The 19,944-nt window shown below is 38.9% G+C and overlaps 1 protein-coding gene across 1 annotated transcript in view; it reads right to left on the bottom strand.

Moving 5' to 3' along the window:
• Nucleotides 1-513: 513 nt before the first annotated feature.
• Nucleotides 514-19,944, bottom strand: part of MIB1 (mindbomb E3 ubiquitin protein ligase 1) — a 102,042-nt gene continuing 82,611 nt past the window's right edge. The window contains exons 17-22 of the mRNA XM_023761169.1: nt 19,642-19,823; nt 17,089-17,281; nt 9,006-9,084; nt 6,187-6,300; nt 4,389-4,489; nt 514-820 (exon numbers count right to left, since the gene is read on the bottom strand). Coding sequence (XP_023616937.1) covers nt 680-820; nt 4,389-4,489; nt 6,187-6,300; nt 9,006-9,084; nt 17,089-17,281; nt 19,642-19,823 — 810 coding nt within the window. The 3' untranslated portion in view covers nt 514-679. The remainder of the gene's footprint in view (nt 821-4,388; nt 4,490-6,186; nt 6,301-9,005; nt 9,085-17,088; nt 17,282-19,641; nt 19,824-19,944) is intronic.

Raw genomic sequence — 19,944 nt, 5'->3', positions numbered from 1 at the left:
CCATCCTGCATATCAGATATTTACATTATGATTCGTTAACAGTAGCAAAATTACAGTTATGAAGTAGCAACGACAATAATTTTATGGTTGGGGGTCACCACATGAGGAACTGTATTTAAAGGGCCAGAAGGTTAAGAACCACTGCTCTAAGGATTCAGAAACAATCATTTGGATAACTTTGTTACCTTAAAAAAAACTCACTCTTTAATATTCCCCGTATGTGACAGAATAGTTTGACTTGCCCCTTTCATTTGATGCATAACTTTTCTGAGTACCTGTGTCAACTCACTGTATCAAATTATGATAAACTGAAGGATAGCATATTATAACGAAATGTATCTTCTGAGGTCTAACAAATTTATAACAGAAGATCTTTAAAGGATTTTTCCTCTTTCATAGATTTTCCCCTCAGCCAATAATAAATTATCTATGAAGTACATGGATTTGATGTTTCAAATTAAAATTAAAATAAAAACATAAAACCAAACAAAAAAACACACACGACTTCAAACACTGTTTTGTAGAGTTATTTTGTTCTGGTACATTTACAGTTTAATTATACTCTAGTAAAGAAACTATAATATTCAAAATTAATTCATTAGAACCTCCAACTAGTTTAAAGGCTTACTAAGATCTCATGACCAAATACCTTAGCTAACAAAACACACTGAGTTTCTTGTTAATACAAAAGAATCCTCCGTTCAATAGCCTTGCGACAGATTGGACATTCACTCATTCGGTCTCCACAGAGTTGGCACGTTCCATGGCCACAGAGGAAAATCATATTCTTTAGACGATCCAAACACACTGGGCACATTGTCTGGATGGGAGATAATAAATAAAATAATAAATGCTGAGACATTTTATATTTTGAAAGTGTAGCATGTGACAACTCTGTAACATCATTTTCTTTTGTTTTAAATAATCTTTTGTTGCTTAGAATTTTTTTAACTTAAAAAAAATTATTTTTAATTGAATGCCCAGCAGGAGAATTTGTGGCCGGTCAACCTTTTTCCATATGCCCAATCTCCATATGGCTGCTAGTGAAGATTTAAAATAAAAGAGGAGAGAGTTATTCAGATGCTTTCTCTTGGTAACCCTGAAGAGGCCCTGAAAAAAAAAATCCCATCATTCCTCAGAAAATGAATTGTGTCTTAGTGTTTAAATACTTTAATGATGAAACATGGTAATAAAGATAATTTAAGGAAGAAACTTCTTTGAATGGTAAACTTTGGATAAAGGTAGAGCTGAGTTATTCTTTTAGGATCCTTATAGGGTGTCATTATTTATTATAAAAAAAATTTTAATTCACAATCTTATCTAATAAGAGAAACATGCAAATTGACCGTACCTCCGCTACACCCACAAGCCACACCCACTGGCCAATCAGGAGCAAGTATGCAAATAAAACCAAGATGGCAGCGGCCACAGAGCTGGAGTGAACAGGAGGCTTAGGTTGCCCCCGGTGATGGAGGAAGCCAAGTTTCCCGCCTGCCCTGGCCAGCTGTGAGCTCTGCTCAAGGCTACAAAGTTTCAATTATAGAAGATAAATAAATCCCAGATACCTGCTTCCAGCAGCTGTGGCCTCAGATCAAGGAGGGTCTGGGAGCCTGGGTTGCCCGGGGCCGTGGCCAGCCAGCAAACAGCCATCAGCCACTCACCCAGGCTGGCCAGGCACCCCAATGGGGACCCCCACCCTGAAGGGGGTGTGGCCAGCTTGAAAACAGCCCTCAGCCCCTCACCCAGGCTGGCCACGCCCCCCCAACAGGGACCCTCACCCCATGAGGGCGTGGCCGGCCTGCAAACCACCACAGGCCCCTTGCCCAGGCCGCCCCATGCCCCAAGGGAACCCCCACCCTGATCCGGGACACCCTTCAGGGCAAACCAGCCGGCCCCCAACCGTGCACCAGGCCTCTATCTATACTAATAAAAGGGTAATATGCTAATTAGACTGGGAGACCTTCCAGGAGACCTTCCGGACGTTCTTCTGGACAAAGCCATGGTGATGGGGCCAAGGTAGAGGCGGTTAGAGGTCAAGAGGGGAGGGCAGTTGTGGGTGATCAAGCTGGTGGGGGGGCAGGGCCATTTGGGGTAAGCAGACCAGCAGGGGGGCCAGTTGGGGGCAAGCAGGCCATCAGTGGGGGTCAGTTGGAGGTGATCAGGACAGCAGGGGGGGCAGTTTGGAGTGAGCAGGCCAGCAGGGGGGCAGTTGGGAGCAAGCAGGCCAGTGGGGAGGGACGGTGGGGGTGAGCAGGCCAGCAGGGGAGGCAGTTGGGGGTGATCAGGCTGGCGGGGGGGGCGGCATTTGGGGGCAAGCAGGCCCGGCAGGCAGAGTGGTTAGGGGCAATCAGGCAGGCAGGCAGGCAGGTGAGCGGTTAGGAGCCAGCAGTCCCGGATTGCGAGAGGGATATCCGACTGCCGGTTTAGGCCCGATCCCTGTAAACCAGCAGTAGGACATCCTTCGAGGGGTCCCAGATTGGAGAGGGTGCAGGCCGGGCTGAGGAAAACCCCCCTCCCCTGTGCACGAATTTCGTGCACTGGGCCACTAGTTAGGAGATAAAATGCTTTTTCCCAGAAGGTGTATTCAAAAATCAGTTTTAAGTATCTAAGGAAAAAGAACTGAGATTCTAAGGAGCTTCAAAATTTTTAAATCATTTTATTTTATACTAGAATGAGCTAAATATGTTCCTACTTTAATATTCCTACATTAAGAACTTATAAATCCATATTTATCTTTACGTGCTACTATATAACAAGTATTACTAGGTGTTGGATTTCAGAAGAAAAATTGACCCAATCATAGAGTTTTCATCTTTCCAGATGGGTGTTTTAATTCCTAATAAACATATACAGTTAGTTCTAAATTAGTTATCACAAGGGTCATTAGTTATCTTGGGTTACTCTCTATTAACTATGTTATATTCTTACAAATTCAGACAGAAAAGACAAGTGCTAACTCTAACAACTGCATGGCAACAATGATGTAATTGTCTAAAGAAATAATAGCTCAATCCTTTGAATTAAATCAGATGTAATTGATGGGTCAAATAGCAAGGTTGGGGAGGAGAAAGACTTTCTTACCTATCCCTACAAGTTTTAGCTATTCTTTTCTTATTTTATTGTTGCTTTTATTAAATATTGGGTAGATAAAAGAGCATTTCTGTTTGTATGTATCTATAATAATAAAAGCATAATATGCAAATCGACCCAAAGGCCGAACAGCAGAACGACTGTCCTTCCAGACTACCTTCTGGACAAAGCCGGGGCTGCGAGGGCCAAGGCAGCCAGGGCTGCGAAGGCCTACTCTTGCAGGCCTCTAGTAACATATAAAGAACAGTATGACCACCATGCAGTTTAAAACATAAAAGACTACCTTTTATTTTGAAGCCCTTCCACACATCCTCCCCAATCCTTTCTATCTACTCCTCACTGATAACTATTCTGAATTTTACATTTATCTTTCCCTTGTTTCTCATTATGGTGTGTGTGTGTGTGTGTGTGTGTGTGTGTATTTTGGAAGTATACCATCTATACATAAATGTACACAATTCATAAATGTACAGTTTTTTGTTTTTTAATTATATTTTTATTGATTTCAGAAAGGAAAGGAGAGGGAGAGAGAGATAGAAACATCAATGATGAGAGAGAATCATTGATTGGCTGCCTCCTACACGCCCCACACCAGGGACCAATCCCACAACCTGGGGCATGTGTCTTGACTGGGAATCAAACCGTGACTTCCTGGTTCATAGGTCGATGCTCAACCACTGAGACACGCCGGCCAGGCATAAGTGAACAGTTTAATGAAAGTTCACAAACTCATAAAATGCATGTAATTGATAGTTAAATCAAGAAGTGGAGTATCAGTCCTCTAGAAATTTCTTTCATGCCTCCTCCCAGACATCCCAGCCAAGAAAACCACTACCCTTATTTTAAACACCATCTGAATGATTATCTTTCCAAATTTACATCCCCAAACATATTTTGTTTAGTTTTATTAGATAAATGACAAATTTCCCCGTGTTTTTACTAACTGACATTCCTGCCAGGATTGTGAGTTATGGCTGCTACATATTCTGCCTAAACACATTGACAGTTTTTAACACTAAGTTTTTCCCACAGTCTGGTAAGTGGCAAAAGGTACTTTATAGTGGTTTTAATTTTTATTTATTACTAATGTGGTTTAGCATTTTTTCATGTTTATGGTCATTTGTGTGTTTCCTATTTTGGAAATCTTTCAACCAGATTTTACCTGCTGCAAATATTCAAATACTACAAGTGATACATTAATATGAGCCATTCCTATTATAGGAAACACTAGTAGTTTTATAGAAAAATATGAAATGCCACTCTCAGAATCATTTTTACCATGCAGAAAGCCTTATTACCTGCTCCTTAATGTCCTGCAACTGCTGCTGCAACTTCTGCACATCTGCGTTGACATTTGTATTATCTTTGTCCTTTTGTAACACTGGGATATTTCCACTTGCTATAATAGAGATAAAAAAAAAATCTAATGTTATGACTGTTTTGACACAATAATGATTTTTTATTTCTAAAATTATTACTGTTTTATTAAAAAACACAAGACTATGCCCTAACCGGTTTGGCTCAGTGGATAGAGCGTCAGCCTGCGGACTGAAGGGTCCCAGGTTCGATTCCAGTCAAGGGCATGAACCTTAGTTGTAGGCACATCCCCAGTAGGGGGTGTGCAGGAGGCAGCTGATCAATGTTTCTCTCTCATCGATGTTTCTAACTCTCTATCCTTTCCCTTCCTCTCTGTAAAAAAATCAATAAAATATATTTAAAAAACAAAACAAAACAAAAAAAACAAGACTATTATTAGAATCCTCTTTAAATATTGTTTTTAGCCCAGACCGGTTTGGCTCAGTGGATAGAGCGTCGGCCTGCGGACTGAAGAGTCCCGGGTTCGATTCCAGTCAAGGGCATGTACCTTGGTTGCGGGCACTTCCCCAGTGGGGGGTGTGCAGGAGGCAGCTGATCAATGTTTCTCTCTCATCGATGTTTCTGGCTCTCTATCCCTCTCCCTTCCTCTCTGTAGAAAATCAATGGAATATATTTTTTAAAATAAATAAATATTGTTTTTACATGTGGACAACAGATCAGCAGTAATATTCATGTTATACTCCCTCACTTATAATTTTCAAAAAGAAATAGGTTTATACATTAATTTCAGATTTTATTTAACAGCTAACCCAGACTTTTGGGTTTTTCAAGGCTCTACTTGCTTCCTTTGACAAGTTCACAAGTACATTTTATACTTACTTTCCCTGTTCCTGCACTGTATGAACCCAAGAAGACAAAACCCAAGAAGACAAGCAATTATTTTAGACAATTCTGGCAGCAAGCCACCTTTCCTTTATTCCCAACTCTACTTGTTGTTAGTGATCTGAGATGAGGAACTCCATGAAAGAAAGGCCATGATCAGTGGCCTACTAAATGGAGAGACATTTTTTATTTCACTTTTCCTGCTCTCTAGATTCTTGGTCTTTTACTCTAGTTAATCTATTCCTGGGATTATATTCTGCTCTACTGGTGATAAAGACAAAAGCCCTGGTACACTAATGTTTTCCTCATCTGTACACAGACCAAAGAAATCAAAGACACCAGCCAACTTATAGTAGTGCAAAGATGAAAAACATTTTTACATAGACATACTATTGAAAAGGTTAAAAGTAAATAATTTACTTTTCATCTTTCCACTTGTTCACTAGAATATTCTTCAGTTTATCTACAGTTACGCTGTCCAAATTATTATTATTCCAAAAAATACTCAAATACTCTAGGTAAACCTGCTAGATATAGGAATGAGGTTAATACTTTAGTACACTAAAAAAAAATAATTTGTAATATGATGATCCCCAAGATACACTAAACTTCATCTTTAAAATAGACAGCAAATTTTCTTTAAGCAAGCATACAATAATAATCTTTATATTACAGATGAAGGTGTCTTAAAAGACTAATGTTTAAAGTTCTACAATCATATCGCAAGCTAGAAAATTTTCAGGTTTCTAGTAATGTAACAAGAGCAAAACCCTACCTGTTCCTCTGTAAATTTGAGTCATATACTCTATGTTTTACAAGACCACAGTGTTCTATACATGAGAAGATATGTGCAGGGAAGTCCCAACAAGACGGATAATGCGTAAGAAATCCACTTACAGATATCATCAGTGGTATCTTCTGAACTTTTACCTCCACAACACATAATAAAAGGCACTCTTCGCTCAACCACTGCCCGACACTGCACACACTTTTTCATCAGGTTAGCACAGTCTGGAAAATAACAACAGGACACTTCTTACAAAAAGAGAACATGAATAAGAAGAGGGTTGCCTTTCTCTGCTCATTCTTATAATGTTAACACTGAGATAAAACACATCCTGCAGGCCAAACCCAACCAGTAGACTATTTTTGTAAATAAAGTTTTAATGGAAAATAGTCCAACCCTTTCATCAACATAGTCTATGGCTGCTTTGGCACTAAAATGGCAGAGTTGGGTAGTTGAAAACAGAAACTACACAGCCCACAAATCAAAAATATTTATCATTTAACCTTTTGCAGAAAAAAATTTGCTAACTTCTGCACTATGAAAACTTAAATAGCTTGAGCTCTTGTAACTTAAAACAGAATTATCTTTCTACATGCACTCTGACCACTGATCATAGGCATTATACCAGTCTTTGGTAAACAGAAACAATTACTTGTAGCAGAATGCTACAGTAGAAAACCTTAATCCAGTGATTCTCAACCCTTGGCTGCACATTAGAATCACCAGGGAATCTTTTGAAAATCCTGATTTCTGGGCCTCATCCTCCGGAAATTCTGTTTCTTTGTTACTAATGTTGTGGCCCCACCCCATAACAAAGAAACAGAATTTCCGGAAATGAGGCCCTAGAAATCAGGATTTAAAAAGATCCCAGGTGATTCTAATGTGCAGCCAAGGTTGAGACCACTGCCTTAATCCTTTCTTTAGTTGAACTGCCTATCAGAATGAAAAAGCAAATCTAGGTTACTGAGATTTATCTACCATGCAATTTGTATATTATGTTAGAAATATTAAAAATCAATACCTATTGAGTGAACTATTTTATAATAGGAGTTACCATGCTTTTACCTTGGGCCCATTTAAATAAGGTATAATTTATTAAATGTGTTTAAAATCCTTCATTGACAAATGTAAAAAGCAAAGGGGAGATAATAGTAACACTGAAAAAGTATGAACTTGAAAAGAACAAAGGGGATATATAAAGGCAAAGTTTAAAACATCTCTTAAACTTTAATATTATCCTCATGAAGAAAAGATTTTTATAAGTTCTCTTGACATAGAGGTTAAATTAAGAATGGCTAAGAAGGCCAGAAATTATAACCCCAAATATTGCTGTGGGTGGCTCAGTATTGGGTAAATTATGCAAGAAAAGCAATATTAAGGTGAAGACAAATAAAGATGTGCTAATTTTATATGTGAGAAAGGACTAGACCAGCGGTTCTCAACCTGTGGGTTGTCAACCTGTGGGTCGCGACCCCTTTGGGGTTCGAACGACCCTTTCACAGGGGTCGCCTAAAACCATCGGAAAACACATATATTGAAAGGACGAGGACTACGCCCTCCATCTTACCCTGCGTCCTCCATTTTTGGGCAGCCATGTGCTCAGCAAGGCTTCTTCCCGGAAGCCCAAGCCTCTGCTAGCCACACCCAGGACTTCTTTAAACTAACCAATGACAATCAAGGGAAGTGCGCGCCATAGATACAACCACATCCTGTGTAACGAGATACCAACTTGCGCCTGGCCAATCGGCAGGGCCCACAGTCCTCTCTCCTCCCCTTACTATAAAACCTCTCTTCCCACAGGGCTGGCCCTCTCTCTGCCACTTGCTGCTGCGTCAGTAAGGAGGGTAGGGGAGCCAAGCCCGGGTTTGAATAAAAGACTCTCTGCTTTTGCATCGGACTCGGCTGGCTCCCTGGTGTGGTCTCTTGGGGATCCTGAAATCTGGGCATAACAACATAATTACATATTGTTTTTGTGATTAATCACTATGCTTTAATTATGTTCAATTTGTAACAATGAAAATACATCCTGCATATCCGATATTTACATTACGATTCATAACAGTAGCAAAATTACAGTTATGAAGTAGCAACAAAAATAATTTTATGGTTGGGGGTCACCACAACATGAGGAACTGTATTAAAGGGTCGCGGCATTAGGAAGGTTGAGAACCACTGGACTAGACAAAATGTTTCAACATTCATTTTTAGAAATAAGTTTCTATTATGTGTGAGAAGCGATCATTTTGTGCTAAAACAAATAAAATCAAAATTTGACGTAGTGGAACCCAGCATATTTAGTATTCTTTAAGGCTCAGGAGCAAGGAGGAAAATAGGTGGCATTCTGGTTGAAAGAAAGAAATAGAAGGTACTAGAGGCCCACCAACTTTGTTGTTCCTAAGTTATCAAAAAATGTGTTTCATTTTCTATTTTTATAGGCTGAGGAAGTTTGTATAGGCTGTAGAGAGCACCTGGGAAGGCACATGGGCATTTCTTTAATTATTGTCAGCTGAAGCCAAAGCCACGTCCTAGAAACACGTTTTGCCAAAAGGCAGGAGTGTTGTCAGCTTGACCTTCAGCCCAGGTGCCAGGGGGTGGGTTTTGTTATTTAAATCCAGCCAAGCACCAGGAATGAATACAACTCGGGCCCACCCAAGAATGCAAATAATCTCCTCTGTCTTGACTTTTAGTAAAACTTCCTGTTTTTTGCTGTATAAAATAAATAGGCTGTATCAGCTCTGGGTCACTGTCTCTGTCCCTGTCCCGGTCAGAGGACAGCTGTCCCACCTGGCCCCAGCTTTTTTTTTCCATCTCTGTGTCTGTCTCTTTCTCTCATTTTCTCAATCCCCAGCCGCCCCTACTCAGGAACCGGACCGCTCTCTAGTCGTGCTGGACGCGGAGTAGAGAGACATATTTACAATAGGCTACTTACTCTCACAAGCACACATGTGTCCACATGGTTGAAAAAGAACAGCTGCTTTCTTGTCTGAGCATACCACACATTCTTCAATCTACAAAAAGAGGTTACACAGCAGAAGGGTGAACATCTACAGATAAAACTCTAAGTTTCTTTTGTATACAAATGTATTTCCTCAGTAAGGAAACACTCTGGGCATGAGAAATTTAATACATACTTCTCTGTCCTCTACTCTCTTGGTTACTCATTTTCCCTGCTTAGCAGGTTCTATCTCCACTTTATTCTTCCTACCTGTCCTAAAGAATGATATAAAAAACTCAATTTCCTCTGAAGTTAGGAAGACCAGACTAGACTTGAATTTTCTTTTCTTTTTTTTAAAAAACTACTTTTGGGCGAAAAAATAAAAGAACAAATGACTAATATTAAAATAGATTTCCAATACTAATAAAAATTTAACCAGACTGCTAAAACCCAAGGGGATTTTTCTGTTTACCCACATCTGAGAAATGCTACCTAACACACCCAAGACGGTCAATTCTCCAACACTGGCTAGAGCCAAAAGTTTTGCTCTATTCTTTCTCTCTGATTTCTAAAGTCTCCCACAATCTATCCATAATTTCTCTCAATTTTACCTCCTCTTCATCAGTTAATCTGAGTTTTGAGTGTATAACTATTTCTTAACTTTGGCTTCTTTTACCCCCTACTCACCTATTCTTCTCCCTTATGACACACATTTAATTTATCCACATCTTTTTTATTTAATATTACAACTCACCTATAACTTAATCTAAACAACCAAACACTGCATGCATGCTCACTCTCCCTGCACTTTCCAACTTATACCCTATATGTGCAGAGAATTTATACAGTTGTAGTAACAGGGGAAAGCAGTAAGACATTGTATTTATATTCCTGGATTCAAATTCCAGAGCCAGTACTAACAAATTGCCTAACATTGTTGAGCTGCTGCCTTTTAAAAATCTGAATGCTAAAGAACAATCCTTCACAGGGTAGTAAAGAGTAAATTAGAAGATAGGGAGAGGAGTCAGGTGACCCTATTTCAAGTATACCCTGAGACTGTGAGGACATAACTGAACTATGATATAGCAATAGGGAAGAGTAGAAAGAGTTTTGAGAACATTTAAGAAGACTTGGTAACTAATAAAAAGTGAGGAATGAATGGTGTAGAAGTCTAGCACATATGCTAAGTTTCTGACTTAACTACTGATTCCAAACAGTTGAAAGAAGCAAATTTCAGTCTTCTACAGCTCATAGTACTAAGACTAGGGCAGTGATGGCGAACCTTTTGAGCTCGGCGTATCAGCATTTTGAAAAACCCTAACTTAACTCTGGTGCCATGTCACATATAGAAATTTTTTTATATTTGCAACCATAGTAAAACAAAGACATATCTTTGATATTTACTTTATATATTTAAATGCCATTTAACAAAGAAAAATCAACCAAAAAAATGAGTTTGCATGTCATAGGTTCGCCATCACTGGACTAGGGTGTTCTTTCCATCTCTAGGATTATACATCCAGGCTTCAGTCCAATTCAAGGTCTGATTACAGTGAAAGGAATGGTTGGTTCCCTTCAGTATAGTCATATAGCCCGCAACTGATTAAAAACACTTAGCAGTACACCTCCAAAATTGTGGGGTGGGGAGCAAAAATAGGAAAACCTGGACATGGGTGGCTAAGGGGCCCATAGCCTGAGGTAAGTATACTAATTTTAATAACTCCCAAAAGAGGTTTTCCTCCCCCATGAAAGGAGACTGGCTAGGGCTGGACTTTGGCTAAGTCTCAAAGATGTCAGTCAGCCATCTATTTGGCTGGCTAGTAAACTAAACAGAAAAGCAGGAACAATCTGGGTGAAAGAGGAAATAAAAATTCCAAATGTTAGCAATTGGAGACATAGACAAAAGTGTTAAGAGCAATGATGACAGGGAGGTGAAACTCTAATCTAACCTTGGTATATAAGGAGCATTTTTTCCTATAATATTTTAAGAACTACTGTGCTAAGTACTGATGAAAGATTAAAATGTAACAATGAACAAAAAGAGTAAGTTAAATGTTATGTATAACATGTTTAGTTCAATGTCTAATATAGAATCTGTGCCGAATTCATGAGAATTCTCTTCACCTCAAGAAACCAAGATGGCGGCATAAGTAAAAATAGGAAATTGCTGCCTCCCACAACCACTTCAAAAATACAAGTAAAAGACAAAACGGACATCATCCAGAACCACAGGAAGGCTGGCTGAGTGGAAATTCTACAACTAGAAGGAAAGAGAAAAGCACACTGAGACTCAGAGGAGGTGCGGTTCGGAAGTAAAGTGCAGAGGTACGGAGGCACACGTGGAAAGGGCTGGCAACTGAGGACGCGGCGCACATGGAAAGGGCTGGCAGCTGAGGACGCGGTTGTCTTTTTCCATCGGGAGGGAGTCTCAAGCTCCTGACTGCTCTGAACTCCAGTTCTGGGCGAGTCTCTGGGGACCCAGACTCATACAGGAGAAACTGGACTGTCTGGCATCGGTCGGAACTTGAGGGCGGCTTTCTCTCAGAGGTACTTGCAGCGATTGCTGGGACACTGAGAAGCGGGGCCTCTTAGGGTAGGACTGAGGAGCAGCCATAGCTGCTTGCTCCACCCTGTTGATCCCCAGAGACCCCACCCCACCCAAGCTGTGCGCAGAGGCTTTTGCATATGAAAGGTCTGGCCCTTTGCAACCTGAAAATCACCTAACAAACTGCAGCTGGGTCTGAGAAACCCAGAACTTCCAAGAGAAGGCCCAAGGCCCCACAGCAGCTTGCATTGCTTCACAGCTGGGCCTCACCTGGGCACCTCCAAACCCCAAACAAGGAAGGGAAATCTGCAGATCTTTTCGTAGCTCCTGCTGGGTAGCCTCAGGCAGAGACTAAATTAGCACCTCCTTAGAGATCCAAGAGCCAGTGTACCCAGTGGTCAGAGTGGGACCATCCAGATTACAACTCCTCAGACCCATAAGGAACACACTCAGGGGGCAGACTCAGTGAGCACCAAAGCCCCACTAAAGCAAGTCTTGCCCCAGAAGGGTGTCTTCAGCACAGAAGTTCTCCCACTGCAGACACAGCTGATTCTCACAGCCAATTGGCCTGGAGGTCAATTCTTCCCAGTGATACCTACAGCAATCAAGGCTTAACTACAACAAGACTGTGCACAAAGCCCACAAAGGGGTGCACCAAGAGTGTCCACCTCAGGTAATTGAGGAGGCTGAGCCACTGGGCCCTATAGGACACCTAGCACACAAAGCCACTCTATCAACACAGGGAAGCATAAAAAAATGCGGAGACAAAGAAACAGGTCACAAATGACAGAAATGGAGGAAAGCAAACGACTGGATATAGAGTTCAAAACCACACTTTTAAGGTTTTTCAAGAATTCTCTAGAAACTGCCGATAAACTTAGTGAGACCCTCAAGAAATCTAGTGAGACCCTCGAGGTTATGAAAAAGGACCAACTAGAAATTAAGCATACACTGACTGAAATAAAGAATATTATACAGAGTTCCAACAGCAGACTAGAAGATCACAAGAATCAAGTCAAAGATTTGAAATATGAAGAAGCAAAAAACACCCAACTGGAAAAACAAAAAGAAAAAAGAACCCAAAAATATGAAGATAGTGCAAGGAGCCTCTGGGACAACTTCAAGCATACCAACATCCGAATTATGGGGGTGCCAAAAGAAGAGAGAGAGCAAGATATTGAAAACCTATTTGAAGAAATAATGACAGAAAACTTCCCCTACCTGGTGAAAGAAATAGACTTACAAGTCCAGGAAGCACAGAGAACCCCAAACAAAAGGAATCCAAAGAGGACCACACCAAGACACATCATAATTAAAATGCCAAGAGCAAAGGACAAAGAGAGAATCTTGAAAGCAGCAAGAGAAAAACAGTCAGTTACCTACAAGGGAGTACCCATACGACTGATTTCTCAACAGAAACTATGCAGGCCAGAAAAGAGTGGCAAGAAATATTCAAAGTGATGAATACCAAGAACCTACAACCAAGATTACTTTACCCAGCAAAGCTATCATTCAGAATTGAAGGTCAGATAAAGAGCTTCACAGAAAAGGAAAAGCTAAAGGAGTTCATCACCACCAAACCAGTATTATATGAAATGCTGAAAGGTATCCTTCAAGAAGAGGAAGAAGAAGAAAAAGGTAAAGATACAAATTATGAACAACAAATACACATCTATCAACAAGTGAATCTAAAAATCAAGTGAATAAATAATCTGATGAACAGAATAAACTGGTGAATATAATAGAATCAGGGGCATAGAAAGGGAGTGGACTGACTATTCTCAGGGGGGAAAGGAGTGTGGGGGGTGCGGGAAGAGACTGGACAAAAACCGTACACCTATGGATGAGGACAGTGGGGGGGGGGGTAAGGGCAGAGGGTGGGGTGGGAACTGGGTGGAGGGGAGCTATGGGGGGAAAAAAGAGGAACAACTGTAATAATCTGAACAATAAAGAATTAATTTTAAAAAAAGAATTCTCTTCACCTCTCTCTATATATAATGATGTGCTGTTTTTTTTAAATGGTTCCTAATGCAACTCTCTATGTATCTGAATTGTTTATAAAGACTTTAAAATAATCTAGCAAATTTATTTACCCAATCCCCTGTTATTTTTTTAAAAAAAAACAAACACTTTATAACCATAACTTTTTTCCTCTTCTGGAATTTTTCCTCAGGTTATATTCCCAGGAATGAAATTAGTATATTAACCCTTTGAGTGCCAACCAATATATTAGGAACTGTGCTAAAATTGCCAAGGCAGTTTTGCTGATTTTACAGTAGTTTAGGAAAAAAATTATGAATCGAAAGTAAATGAAGTTACATATTCAATTTTAGAACTACAAACATTCGGCATCATAAGTAATCTGCACTTAGTTGCCATCTGTCAATAAAGAGTGAACTACTAGCATCTAATAGTGACACTGCAGGAGGAGCGCGATAGCGGTCCCGGCACTTTTGGCGAAAAACAGGAGGAGCACGATCGCGCTCCCCGGCACTCTAGGGCAGTGATGGCGAACCTATGACACGCGTGTCAGAGGTGACATGCGAACTCATTTTTTTGGTTGATTTTTCTTTGTTAAATGGCATTTAAATATATAAAATAAATACCAAAATATAAGTCTTTGTTTTACTATGGTTGCAAATATCAAAAAATTTCTATATGTGACACGGCACCAGAGTTAAGTTAGGGTTTTTCAAAATGCTGACACGCCGAGCTCAAAAGGTTCACCATCACTGCTCTAGGGGTTAAAGTATGTTTATTATGAAGATTTGTGTATGTACAGTGTGAGGATGGTCTCTCAAAAATGTGAAGCATTTATGCAGCCGCCAGCAGTTAAGAGAGTAACCAGCCTGGCCAGTGTGGCTCAATAGTTGAGCGTTGACCTATGAACCAGGAGGTCATGGTTCAATTCCCAGTCAGGGCACATGCCCGGTTACAGGCTCAATCCCCAGTAGGGGGTATGGAGGGGGTATGGAGGAGGCAGCTGATTAATGATTCTCTCTCATCACTGATGCTTCTCTCTCTCTCTCTCTCTCTCTCTCTCTTCCTCTCTGAAATAAATAAAATATATTTGAAAAAAAAGAGAGTGCCCATTTCCCACTCCCCTAGTTTTTTAAAATTTATTTTCACTAATTTGATAAGAATAGTTAATAAAAATTCATAATTTTTGTTAATCCTCACTCGAGGATTTTTTTCCATTGATTTTTAGAGACAGTGGAAGAGAGGGAAAGACAGAGAGAAATATCAATGTGAGAGAAACACATCGATTGGTTGCTTTCTACACGCCCCTGCCAGGGAGGAGCCTGCAACTGAGGTATATGTCCTTGACAGGAATGAAATCTGGGAGCCTTTGGTCTGCAGGCCGACACTCGATCCAGAGCCAAACCGGCTAGGGCAATAATTCATAATTTTAAAATTTGTATTTCTTTAATTGCTAAAGAAACTAAGCTTATTTATTCTCCCTTCCTCCAATTACTAGTTTTATAATTTATCTTCATTGAAGATGTGTATATCTTTTAACCACTTGGGGTCACTATTTCTTTATCTTCAAAGGCTGCAACCAATCTGGCAAATCTATTTGGTGGGTATGTTAGTTTTTGTACTTTTCTATAAGTTTGAAAATTTCATAGTTTAAAAACAAATTGAAAGATTACTAATTCTTAGAATTCAGAACTGGTCTAAAAAAATGACAGCATATTCCTTCCACTCAACCTCCCTGTTCTATCAATCCTTCCTTGTAGACACTGTTTTTCATTTTGTCTGTGTATCTTAACACAGTGGAAAGAACTTAAGAATCAAGAGAACTGCATTATCATCCAACTGTTTGTGTACTTCCTGGAGCACCAGTTTTTCTAACTGTAAATACTACAGTTGGACTAGAAGACAATAGGGCTATTCCATATCTGAGGCTCTGCTGGGGCTCTGAACTCACTATACTAGTACATGTCTTAAAGCACCTACAACATCCTATATGGCAGAGCAACTCTTAACCTAAGTCACAGTTTGCCAAGAGATTATAAATTTTTAGCAGGAAATTATCATATACATCTATATCTTGACTACAAAACAAGTCAATAAAGGTTTGTTGGAATAGGCTTAATATAACATAAAGTCTCAAGCACAAAAGCAGAATACACAGACCAATCTAAAAACAAGAGAATGGCTTGGGTGTTTATTCTTTCAGATTCTTTCCCAAACGGTTACTTTGTAAGCAGCTAACTAAGGTAAGTTATTAGTGCCAAGTAGGATAATCCACATTTATTTATTAACCAAAGTTGACAAATAATGCATATAAAATGCCAATACAGTGCCCAGCATACAATCAGTGTTATTAGTTCATCTTCCTCACCTTTACCGATAGGTAAAGCAGCTACACACACTCAAGTATCTCCTATCCAAAAATGACTTCCTCATACTTTTTCCTATGCCAAAATTTTACCAAAGATACAGTCATTTGGATCATATCAACAACAACAAAAAAATCCAGTCTTAGAAGGTTCCATATGAAAATGTGAGAAGCACTGGTAAGGTAACACCTTTAAATTACTGCCTGCTAATTCATTAGGATAATTAGTGCCAGGTCCTTTCTAATTAATAATGAGTAGATTAGAAAGCATCAAGAGAAAAATGAAAAGAATAAAAAACCAGAATGGAAAAAACTTCATAAATGAAACCAAAGAAAACCAACATGTTTGGTTTAAGCTCCTCACCTTGAGAGGAATCATTTGTAAGAAACTTAAATCTCACTTTACACACACACACACACACACACACACACACACACGGAAAAACTAAAAAAGAAAATCCATTATTTCAGTAAACCAAAATGAGTAAGCCAGCACAGTGATGATAAAGCACTGAGTTTACCTGGGAAAAGAATGAAACCAGTAACCCAGAAAAGAATATCTCTTAAAAAGAAAAAGGAGTCTGACAAGATGAAAAGTTCAGAGTGGATACAGACTTTGGCCATCACTAATTGCAGGATGATCAAACTTTATTTGCCTCCTTGTAGGAAATGATACAAAACGAGTAGCATAATCTGTGACATTTTCTTGCAAAAAATGTTTAAGCAGATCCTAATCAAGTCATTAGACCTACCTTCCAGTTTACAGGAAATATAGAGGCTATAGAAAAACAAACTAATGCCATGATCAATAAATCAAACAAATCCAGAATATGTGACATTCTACAAAAAAAAATTTATAGTCTTTACAAAGATAAATGCAAAACAGTTCATGTACTCAGAAAGGGGGCAATTTATAAGTAACTACAAAACAAAATGGAATCAAATATATCTTTAGGTTATAGGTATTCTGAAAGCAAAATAGTAGATTATTTTTAATGACTATAGTTTACATATAAAGAAGGAATCTCCTAAGTGGTCTCAATAAATATATAAATTATACATTCCTATATTTAGAACAGAAGAACAAAATTAAATAGACACAAGGCATCTTATAACTTTATTTATCATTAATTGTAGTTTCAAAGATCTCCATAAAATTATAAAGTATCATATTAAAAATATATTACCTTTGTCCTAGATTGAACTTGTTCTTTACAGATGAGGCATTTCTTGACTCGTGGAGAACATAAAGAACAGGTAGCAATATGTCCACATGGGCCAAAAAGAGTATCTCTCTTCATATCTGAGCACACCATACACTCTTCTAAGGTTTCAGAATCATTACTAATCATAGAAGGACTTCGAGAACCCACTTGACCACTAATAAAAGAAAATATTTCAAATCAAGCATATCAGAATATTTATATTACAAATTCAATAGTTAAAATGGTTTTTAAAACATCTAGAGCATCATTAGTATATATAAAAATAGCTTTAGTTGTTAAAAAATTAAGCATCTGTATATGAAACACTGTATACTATATTTTTCTATTTTATATACATCTCTGCATCTTCACCTATTTGTAGTACTATTTGAAATACAAATTGAACAAGTTCTCACACACTGGAAAACGGTGAATCCAAATCTTCTAACACAGAAATAAAAAACATAAGTTAAAAATTTCACATAAACACAGTTTCACTCAGAACTTGTTTTGCTTATGTAGAACCAGCCGAGAAAGGTATAAGAATAAAAAGAAAATCCTAACTAGAGTCCATGTTAGTTATCCTAACTACAGACAGGAAGAAATGAAGCATCTATAAAGTCCACAACTGACAAGGGCACTTGGAAAATAAGTCACTGCAGCTGCTGTTCCAACATTTCTTTAATTGTATCCTTAGGGAGCAAAAATTCTATTATAGGAAGACAATGCAGCTATACATATAAAGACACAAGACATAGAAACACATGTATATGAACAACTACAGTCTTCAGAAACTCATGAAATGCATCCGCACACCAGCGCATGCACACACACACAAACACACACACACACAAAGCAGTTTCATCTTAGAGCTCAGTCTTAAACTTATTACTGCAGTAATTATAGTGCCTTGTATCTATATGTTTTAGATTCATTCTGTCATCCTATAATAGAATTTTATGCCCCTTAAGGTTAGACTTAAAGAAATGTACATAACTCATTATATTAATTTCCCTATAACACTACTTTATGCATGGATTCCAAAGAGATGTCTTTTCATCACTACACAAGTTATAAGAGAGGCAAGAGAGTACAGAGAGCACAAAGATCAAGGAACAACTCCTGAAATGTTCAATAACAAGAAAGAGGTATAAAGGGCAATTATAGTTGTATAGCATCATTTGGATGAAAAACTAATGAGATGTACCCTTTGTATGACTATAATTTCAATAAGAAATTTAGTTGTTATCATAAATAATTAAAATCACCAACACATTTTACTTTTAGAAAAGAAGGCAAGTGTGAAATCATTTTTTAAAAAACTCCATCAGGAAGTGGTTCATTCATTTGTTTAACTTTTCAATTCTTCAATGATACTTACTGAGTGCCTATCAGGCACTGTGCAGGGTGCTAGAATATTAGAGTTTGTGTGAGATATATTCTGTTAGCAAATAAACTACCTTTCTTTCCAAGAGTCTATTAAAATTTTAAATACACATAACATTAATCACAGCAATTTCACTAGTGAGAACTTTTCTTATAGACAAGTTTCTCTAACATACAGGAGTACTGGAAGATCAGACTGGCTTAGTAAAGTTTCTTAAATTTATTATTCATAAAGTATTATCCTATATAACAGCGGTTCTCAACCTGTGGGTCGCGACCCCTTTGGTGGTCGAACGACCCTTTCACAGGGGTTGCCTAAGACCATCCTGCATATTAGATATTTACATTACAATTCATAACAGTAGCAACATTACAGTTATGAAGTAGCAACGAAAATAATTTTATGGTTGGGTCACAACATGAGGAACTATATTTAAAGGGCCAGAAGGTTGAGAACCACTGCTATATAATAAAAGGCTAATTAATATGCAAATCAACTGAATGGCAGAACGACTGGTCGCTATGATGCACACTGACCACCAGGGTGCAGACACTCAACCCTGGAGCTGCCCCCTGGTAGTCAGTGCGCTCCCACAGGGGGAGCACTGCTCAGCCAGAAGCTGGGCTCATGGCTGGCGAGCACAGCAATGGTGGCGGGAGCCTCTCCTGCCTCCGCAGCAGCGCTAAGGATGTCCAACTGCCAGCTTAGGCCCGCTCCCCCTGGGAAGCGGGTCTAAGCTGTCAGTCGAACATCCCCCGAGGGCTCCCAGACTGCGAGAGGGTGCAGGCTGGGCTGAGGGATTCCCCGCCCCCCCCGCCCGTAAGTGCATGAATTTCGTGCACTGGGCCTCTAGTATTTAATAACGTAGAGAATACAACATAAAATAAGAGACATGATCTCTATAGGAAAATTTTTTAAGAAAGAGCCAACACAAAGATAGAGGAATAGCATGATGTATTATAGAATTGTACACCCGAAACCTACATAATTTTCTTAACCAATGTCACCCAATAAATTTAATTTAAAAAGAAAAAGGAAAAAAGGTAGAGGAAGAGCAAAGACAAAGGCATTTTCAAGTAGTCTGTTATGAAACTACATGATACCTTATGCATAAAATATCAAGTTTTATGATAATATATAATACAAACCTGACTTTTTCTTTATGACATTTTGCCAGTGCTTTACAGAGACTTGGATCAGGACAGAGATCAAGTGGTGATTGACCCTTCTTATTTCGAATGCTAAGGTCAGCACCATTAGCAGCCAAGAAACAGGCAATAGATGCTGCACTCTTCTTCTCTGCCCCCTGGGTACCAAGTCCCATTATTAACTGAAATCAAATGAAAAAAGAGTCATTATTTTCTCTTTATCAATTCCTACCACCAATATAGGGTGGGAAAAAGTAGGTTTACAGTTGTGAATATGTGAAACACAGCTAATTCTTGCATTAT

This window comes from Myotis lucifugus, unplaced genomic scaffold (assembly GCF_000147115.1).
Source record: "Myotis lucifugus unplaced genomic scaffold, Myoluc2.0 scaffold_200, whole genome shotgun sequence".
In the NCBI taxonomy this organism is placed as follows: domain Eukaryota; kingdom Metazoa; phylum Chordata; class Mammalia; order Chiroptera; family Vespertilionidae; genus Myotis; species Myotis lucifugus.
This window is presented reverse-complemented; position numbering and strand designations above follow the sequence as displayed.